Raw genomic sequence first — 9,181 nt, forward strand, 5'->3', positions numbered from 1 at the left:
TGGTAATGGTAATGGTAATGGTAATGGTAATGGTAATGGTAATGGTAATGGTAATGGTAATGGTAAAGGTAATGGTTTTATTTCATTTGAACATGCATCAGATTCCAATTGAGTGCATCCCATAATCAGTTCCCAGTTCCACATGTCCAAAAGGAGTAGGAAGAAGCAAAGCTTATTAAATCCTACCCCTCCATCTGGTACTTTTACAATCACTAACTGTTACATTTGTTCACTTCCTGCTTTCCTAATATGGTTTAAGTTTTTTTTTATTAATTAAAAAAATAATAATAATTAATTTTTAAAACATTTTCTGAAAAAAATGTTGTCCTGTACCGAAGTACGAGGTGATATGAGCATACGATGACATGATGAGTACCATAGTAACTGTGAAAATATGTCAATGCAGTGGCTTTTACTGTTTGTCTTCTTGCATGTTTTTTTTTGTGTATTCTTTGCTTTTCTCAGAGCAGAAGTCATTGTGATGATGGAGGTAATCATTTTATCTATCCATCTATGAAATGTGCTAAATTCCATGGTCACACACTCCCACGTCTCACACACTCCACGCCGCTATTTAAGACTAGACTGACTTTACCTCACCTGACATTCACCCAAAATGTGTCATTTTTGTCCGAATGTTCCTGTCTTATTCCTGTCTTATTCCTGTCTTATTCCTGTCTTATTCCTGTCTTATTCCTGTCTTATTCCTGTCTTATTCCTTTAGCGTGTGGTTTTATTTCCCTGGTGTGTCTTTGTGTTTGTGCTCGTGCGTGTTGTCTGTCGCTGATACCTCCAGAACATCGACGGCAGACTGACTGGAGTGTCAGTGTTTATAGTATCTCTTTTCCTTTCATGCTGTAGTATAGAAAAATGTCCGTTGCCAGGGCAACCGTAGCTTCGACCGGGGACGGGGGGTGGCCGTGGGGATTGATGATACATTTCTATCCAGCGTGCCTCTAATTAAATGTAATAAGAGGAAAGCGATGTCTGCGTTTATTTAAAAGAGCTTCCTTTCTCTCCGCTCTAATCTTTTCCTTGTGTTCACTTTGTCCCTGCAGTGAACGACTTCACGGTGATCCGTAAAAAGTTCAAGTGCCCCTACTGCAGCTTCTCTGCGATGCACCAGTGCATCCTAAAGAGACACATGCGCTCCCACACTGGCGAGAGGCCCTACCCCTGTGACATCTGTGGCAAGAAGTTCACCAGGAGGGAGCACATGAAGAGACACACGCTTGTGAGTACGATTCCTTGCATCACCACTAGGGGACGCGCACACGCACACGCACACACACACACACACACACACACAAAGCTGTGCCGGACCAGCCATCGTACGATACTTCAACATGTAACTGGGAAAGCAGACCTATTACTATATTAGACCTGTTATGCTATTTCAAGCCTTTGTATTGAGTTGGGGACTCCTGTAGAGCAGCTACACACAATAACCAGCGCAGAAAACCTTGTAGATTTTCCAGAATCTGCACCTATTCCCGATGTTTTTCCTTTGTTTATTTATTTATTTGTCCATAGGTATGAATGTGAGTGTGAATGGTTGTTTGTCTATATGTGCCCTGTGATTGGCCGCTAGCCGATGACGTGCCTTCCTGTGTTTCCACCTCTCAGGTCCACAGTAAAGACAAGAAGTACGTGTGCAAAGTGTGCAGCCGTGTCTTCATGTCAGCAGCCAGCGTGGGAATCAAACACGGCTCCCGTCGCCACGGGGTCTGCGCCGACTGCTCCGGTCGAGGCATAGCGGCGCTGCTGGAGCACAACGGCGAAGTGGGAGGAGACATCTCCCCCGAGGAAGAGCTGTACCCGGTCGATCGCTTCCACGACGATCAGGCCGAGTGTGACGGCGACGGCGACGGCGAGGAGGAGATGATGGTGGAAGGAGATGGAGAGATGATGGGAGAAGCCGAGGAGGACGCGGCCAAGTGGAAGGACTCGGGGATAACGGCCAAGGCTCAGCGAGAGCTGGACAATGAGAAGGAGGAGAGCGACTCCTCAGCACAAGAAGGAGAACAGCAGAATGGAAGTGAGAGGGACTTTTCTTGGATCTCCTAGAAGCTCCTAGACTCGTCTTTTTGCGGCTCCGCAACCAATCTTGAAGATCTTTGGAGATCTTTCAGGCCCCTCCTGAGTCCTACTGATGCAGCGGGGTGATGCGCGACAATGATTCATGGCACACGCTCCAAAACGGCTGAAGGAGGAACGTCTTTCTGCTTACCTCCTTTGACTTCTGATGTTTTTATCCTTCCTCGCCCAACAGGATCTGGCCTGCAACTTTGTGTGTTTGCCATCACAATCACCATGGAAACCCAGGGAATGCTCAGTCGGGAGGGGGGGGGGTCGTGGAAATCTTAATCTATTGCAACGCTCCACACGTCTGAGGACCAGGACGTCCAACGGCACACTGTGGGCAAGTCCTACTGCCGCAGACCTGCACTTTAGCTCCGCCCCCCAGCCTTGGTTTACATCTCCAATCAGGTCTCGGTGACCGCACCTACCTTTAAGAATTGGCCGTCCTGCTGGCTGACCCCCTGCACCCCCACCCCCACCCCCACCACGGACAAATCTTATATCGCGTTTGGCCTGGGGGGTACGGAAGGGGTCCGTCATTGTCCTTTTAGTTGGGAGCACGATTCTACGCTGGAGGGGTGTTTTTGTGACACGTGTACATAGAACGGAGGGCCTCACCTTGGTGGGCTCGGACCCCGTGGATGGCTCCTGGACCTTTCCCGTCTCCAGCTGGGATTCCGACTGGAGGCTGAGACACGACGCGGCTGCCTTTTGTTGTTTTCCATTTCTTTCCCGTTTATTCCCAATATGCAGAATTTGACTGAAGCATGGAAAAGCTTCATCGGCTCGGAAGAAAATGGTGGAAGTTGAAGTTCAGTCCTTTTTGCTTTGTTTTTGTATTTATTGGAGGTCTGCTGTGGGGTCTGCTGTGGACTCTTTAAAGTCCGTATGCAAGGGGGGGGCAGGGGGGGGCAAGGGGGGGCTTACATCTCAATGTTTGACAACGTTGTTGGAGTGCGGCTGATGTCTTATTATGATTATCACAACTGTGATTCCTGTTGGTGATGTTACTCTTATGATTATTATGATTATGATTATTCTAAGTGCTGAATGCTAAGCTTTACTGTATGCTCTTTTGGAGATATTTTATATCTTGTACAATTGGGAAAAAAAGCTTTTATACGTTGCCTTGTTGTGGACAGCAAGCCATGGGGGGCTTTTATCAACCTTTTTATTGTGCCAGTTGATGCTTTTTTCTGTCGTATTTGCTTTTTTCTTTCTACGGGGCGGGGGGGGGGGGGGGGGGGGTAAACACCGTTTGATATCGATGTCGACATACAGTATATTCCGCACACGCTTTGGCATCACTTATGTACACTAATTGATGAATATTGAACCAAAAACAATCTAGTACCTTGTATACTTAAGTGCTTTTTGTTCCATCGTGTGCAGGTGCTTTTTTTTTTTTTTTGGATATCTTGGAGTGGTTTTCTTGTTGTATTTATTTTTTTGGTAAAAGTGTTCTTATTGTGAATATGAAGGGCTGTGTGCTTCGCTTTGTCATGACACACAATCAAAGGGGAAGAATTCAGCATGCAGACAAAAAAACACTGTGCTGGTTTCTACCTGGCCACGCTTTTGCCGGCTCATTTGCATAAAAGGGAAAGCACACATGAAGGCCTCGCTCCAAAACGTGCCGTGGACTGCACCTCCCACTGGGATTTTTGTTTTCTTTCTTATTTATTGTTCACCCATTTATCACATCAGATCGTTAAAAAGGTGGAATTTCAATGAATGTTTATTGTGAGTGGATGATGCCCATCGTGTGCGTGTGCGTGTGTGTGTGTGTGTGTGTGCGTGTTTGTGACAAACTCTCCTCCTCACCTTGACCTCGTCTTCTTCCTCATACTGCAAACCGGGTTGTACTTCAGGAAAACGTCTGCCATCAACCTCTTCAAATATGTGCCTCGATGACCTGCGTGCTTGAGCGAAGTTGGCTGACGATGATGATGATTATTATTATCATTATTATTATTATGACCTTGTTAAAGATAACTGAAATCATATGAAAAAAAATTCCCAGACAAATCAAAAATTGGTGAATTGATTTCCCTTCCCATCGTGTTTTTTTTTGTGCCCATCTGTGTTGTGTTCTCTTTTTCTCGCTTGTGGTCTTTTAGAGCGCGTCTGTGTTACGTCATACCAAAGCAACGTCTTCAGCATCTGCACACGACTGTCTCATTCCACACGATGCAAAACTGGAAGTGTTGGCCCTACTGCAGATGATTTATGGGTATCGTCGGCTATCGTCGGCTATCGTCGGCTATCGTCGGCTATCGTCGGCTATCGTCGGCTATCGTCGGCTATCGTCGGCTATCGTCGGCTATCGTCGGCTATCGTCGGCTATCGTCGGCTATCGTCGGCTATCGTCGGCTATCGTCGGCTATCGTCGGCTATCGTCGGCTATCGTCGGCTATCGTCGGCTATCGTCGGGTGCGGACATGTTGCCTGTACAGCTGGATCGGCATGTGCAAATCATGAAGCCATAGATCTGGGTATGTTTATTGTATGCTATATTTCCCAAATTGGCGCCTTTTACTTTAGAGTGTGTTCTTCTACTAAGAGTGGTGTGTGTATATCTTCCTATATATGAATTTATATGACTATTATATTATTTATTTTCTCTCCACTTTAAGAGGGTCTTTGATTTGTACAAGGTCGCACTTGAAGCTTGAGCTTTGTTTATTTTCACTGAGAATATTGTTCAAACTGACTTTATATTGATGATCAATAACTCGTGTTTGTAACAAAATGTGTTGAAATAACCCAAAAAAAGAAAGCTGTCCTGTCTTTTTTGGGTTGGTTTTTTTTTTTGGGACGCAGAGGAAGTGCTCTTGTGCAGATGTTTTTGGGTTGATGGTTCTGGTCGCTAAACATTTTTACAGACTTTACCAACCATGAGCCTCCAGTTTTGATGTTGGCTGAGCGAGCCTCTTTCTAACGTCATGTTGCTTGACTATTATTTGCAAAAACCAATCAGTCTCAATAAATTTTGAAATTGCTGCTGTAAAGTGTTGTCTTCTCTTGTTGTAATCGTGAAGTACCAGTTTGTGTCCACCAGAGGGCGGGATAGTCACTTTTTCAAACACATTCCCAGTCCTCAAGTTGGGTTCACGGCCGCTTGGACAATCCAAGACCATACAGGAGGCTTTAAACCTGGACTGGAAAACTCTTTTTTACCACAACTAGGATTGCCCTCAAGACGACCAGAACTGAAACCATAGAAATATATGAGAGGATATATAGCGGGGGTGTGCTGGAGCCTATCCCAGCTGACTTAGGGCGGGACTGGTCGGAAGAAAAACTTAATTATCTAATAAAAGTCATTCATTATTAAGCGTTTTCTCTGATTACTCCATTAATGGAAGGAATGTAGAATACTCGATGACTTAAGTATTCAACAGCCGTGACGGTACGCTAGCTTTTTCATGGTCGGGTGACCAAACAAACACCGTTTTCCAATTTCAGCCAAACTTTTGAACACTGCAATTTTTGAAGTTTTGCCCATCATTCAAAATTCTTATGCAAAATATAAATACATTTATTTCTCTTTTCAGAGCGCTGCAACATGAGAAAACAAGTTAGAATGAGCTAGCAAACAATGTATGTCACTGGGACTTGGACTATTTGGATGTCAAAGTCCTAAACACAAACCCTTTGAGATTCCAACGTAGACAACATCGCTACAAAGACTCAGCAAGATGCTCGTTTGTTCTTTTTTTTTAATCTGAGGACTATTTTCAACTTACCAAAAGGGAGCAAACATCTTGTGCTGGAAGATACAGCTATTCCATCAATGAGGGCAGATATTGTAACCAACTAAAAACCTGTAGCTCATCTTCTGTATGTTCAGGCTAAAAAAAGATTAGGTTTGTCCAAATGTAGTCGATGTCATCGTTTTCGTCGTCTGCCACGATTACTGGCATCAATCACACCCATTCTATGCTGCAATGTGCCTTCATGATCACGGCACGTACATAAAACGTCGCTAGAGGGTTTTTTTTTAGAGGGCATTTCAGTCCAAATAAGCAAGTCCAATGATGTGCATTGTTTGCTAGCTCATTCTAACTCACTTTCTCTCGTTAGAACGCACAGATAAGGGAAATAAATGTATTCACCAAAGGATGTTTTCCTTTAAACGGAACACCAACCCAAGCGGACCCGAACTCTAACCCTTAATGGCGACCCATAAGAAAACCAGAGACAGTGATGCCACATTTGTTCCATTTAGTTTTATTTTCTTTCGGTCACATTACATCACATTGATCAGCATCAAACATGGTCATCCATCTTCTGAAGCACACCACATAGGCTCCACATTCACACAAATACTCGTCAGAAAGTGCTTCCTCCGTCAGCATGGGACTGCTGAGGACCACCAGAGGCCAAGCCCCCACCGCCGGGGGAAATCTCTCCCTCTAGTGCCGACCTCAGGGATGACAAGTTGGCCTTGAAATGCTTTGAGCGTGATGACAAAAGGCTGCATGTTCCTTTCCAGTTGAAAGTAAACAAACAGCATCACCTTTGGATGACCCGTTACTGAATGGGGGGGGGGGCACATCAAACCCTTCGGTTTTCTATCGCCTGACCAAAAATGGAACAAAAAAAGCGATGCTAGACATGCAAAACAAGCTCAAACTCAACCAGACAACCAATCAGATTAGATGAGGAATTAGAAAGCGTACACTAAAAAAAATAAAAGGCTTGTCAGTTTCCGTAGCCGCCATTGTGCGGATCCACAAAAACTGCAGAAAAGGAAACGTTTATCACATGAGAGACAAAAAGGGTCCAGAAGCAGAAGCCGGTGGAGCTGCCATCGCGATGCGTTATTTGATTTGGAAAGCTTTGTTGCTCCTGCTGCTGAACTCACAACATGAAAACTGACAGTAAAAAAAAAGCAGCACAATTTTGACATATTTGGAAAAAAATAGTATACAGTATGGAGGCTTTTCTCGATGCACATTTGAAGGGTAAATGTTAGCTTAACGTGCTGGGTGAAGGCTGTCGGAGGGACCACGGTAAAGCTGGAGAACGGTGATGAAGAAGACGAGGAGAGGTGAAGAGGAAGACACTAAAAGCTTCTACGTGTTGGAATGTGCAAGGCAGGAAGACCAGGACCCGAAGGAAGGTAATCCTGCCCAACAACGACTCGACGCCACAAGAATAAAAAACAAACATCGTGAGCAAGTTCAAGTTTAGTGCTTGTTCAGTTGCAAAGCGTCCGACCGCCAACAAGCTAACGTTAGCTGTGCCGTTGCGTACGTCAGGGCGCTGTTGAAAGATTTGGATGTCGTACAAACGAGTCAGCAAATAAAAGAAATACCATTTATTTTTGTAACTTTTACATTCATCAGGTCCCCCCAACCTCCGCCTTCGCCTCAAAGCTACAATATACATCCAATCCGAACGTATGCGCACTACAACTTAACACAAATGGAGCCTATGTGCTGTAAAAAAAAGGCGAAACAACAACAAAACAAAAACGACAATATATGAAAAAGCATCATGGTTCTCGTAATGCTGCATATGTACAAACGTAAAAAGTCCTGAAAGTCCATCTTAATGTGTCCACATAGGCCTAGCATACACTGACCACTTCCCCACTAATCCCCATCCTCCTTCTGGTAAGTCATCACAGTTCACAACAAGCAAGTTTGATGCAGTCGCGGCACACAACGAGGCGGCCTGGATAGTCGCTGGCCGGATTCGTGCAACACCGAAGTTGGAATCCATTGGAGCGTCGACACGCATGCTGGTGGGAAATCGACAAGGTGCTCGCTAGGAAGTCACCTGTTGGGCTGCTAGCGCGTTCGCCTCCACAAGTGGTATCAGCACCAACAACACGGCGTCAGCAGACGGAGCGGGTAGCGCCCAGATTACGGAAAGGCGGGACTGTTCATGTGAATCGTTGCGACCATAAAGCTGAGGCGATACTCGTGGAGACAAGCGGGCGCTTTGTTTACGTCGCACGCCGGACGAGCCGGCAGCGCACGGACAGACCAGCACGACAAAAGACAAGCTGATGATGATGATGATGATGATGATGACGTCTCGTATATCTCATCAGGCTACGACAACACCACCACCAAACACCGATTGGAAAAGAAAAACTAAAAAAGTCGCATATAGAAAAACATCCCATGTATAAAAACTTTGCGCAGTGCGTTGTAGTGCAATTTTATCAGGTGTTTCTACCTTTCCTTTTTTTATGTTCTTATCATTGGCACTTTGTGAGGTTTCTGTGAGGTCAGCCAATCACAGGGCAAGAGTTAGCTTATCATTTTACTGGAGCAAAAAAATGACTAAATCAGGGTTTATACGGGAACTTACGAGATGTTAACTAGTACTGGTCACAAAAGGGAAGTGGGTGGGGGGGGCAGTATCGGTTTTTAGGCATCAAGTGGTGATACAGCACTATCAGCTCGTAGCGGAGTCAGGAGGATGATATTTCTACGGCGACAGAGGACAAAAGTCATAATGTACCTGCCGGGGGTCGGGTGTTCCCCTGTGCATGTGGAGGGTTTATACCAAAACTACAGTAGCTTTACTGTATGGTCTGGTATGCATGGGATCTTTGGGAAGTTATCAACATCTTTAAAAAGCACACAATTTGGTAAAATTACTGGGGGTATGGTGGGGGGGGGCATCTAAAACCTCTTGTGGGGGGGCTCTGAATGTAGGAGTTATATAAGAATGATCAAAAACTCATTTAAAAAAGTACATTGATTACTAATAGATTACTAATTGGGGGTTGGGGTTGGGGGGTGGGGCTTTTAAGAGTAAAATAATCACCAGGTTCAGCCAATCACCTCTCCCGGGTTCTAAACATCTAACAGAAATTTTAAAAAAAAGGGGGGGGGGTTAAAATATACGTTTAGGTTGAATCTACTTGCAACGCTACGATTCTACTTTTTAAATGCTCTAACTAAGCAGAAGATGATGAAAGGATTAGGAAAGAATCATTGAAAAGGAAGTGGCTCAGGAGGTCCGGTAGGTTCGATTCCCAACCTGCCTCCAGATGAGCTCTATTAGCGAGTGGATTAATAATAGCTTTTACTGTAAAGCGCGTTGGGCATCTTGGAAAGGTGCAATATAAATC

General features: G+C 44.8%; 1 protein-coding gene across 2 annotated transcripts in view; it reads left to right on the top strand.

The window, feature by feature from the left end:
- zbtb46 (zinc finger and BTB domain containing 46) overlaps nucleotides 1-5,093 on the top strand; it is a 64,785-nt gene extending 59,692 nt beyond the window's left edge. For both annotated transcript variants that reach the window (XM_058052475.2, XM_058052474.2), the window contains 2 exons: nucleotides 1,059-1,234; nucleotides 1,627-5,093. In XM_058052475.2, coding sequence (XP_057908458.2) covers nucleotides 1,059-1,234; nucleotides 1,627-2,067 — 617 coding nt within the window. In that variant the 3' untranslated portion in view covers nucleotides 2,068-5,093. The remainder of the gene's footprint in view (nucleotides 1-1,058; nucleotides 1,235-1,626) is intronic.
- Nucleotides 5,094-9,181: the final 4,088 nt, after the last annotated feature.

The sequence above is a fragment of the Doryrhamphus excisus genome, linkage group LG15 (assembly GCF_037039965.1).
Source record: "Doryrhamphus excisus strain RoL-2023G ecotype Guam linkage group LG15, RoL_Dexc_Guam_v1.1, whole genome shotgun sequence".
Lineage (NCBI taxonomy): Eukaryota > Metazoa > Chordata > Actinopteri > Syngnathiformes > Syngnathidae > Doryrhamphus > Doryrhamphus excisus.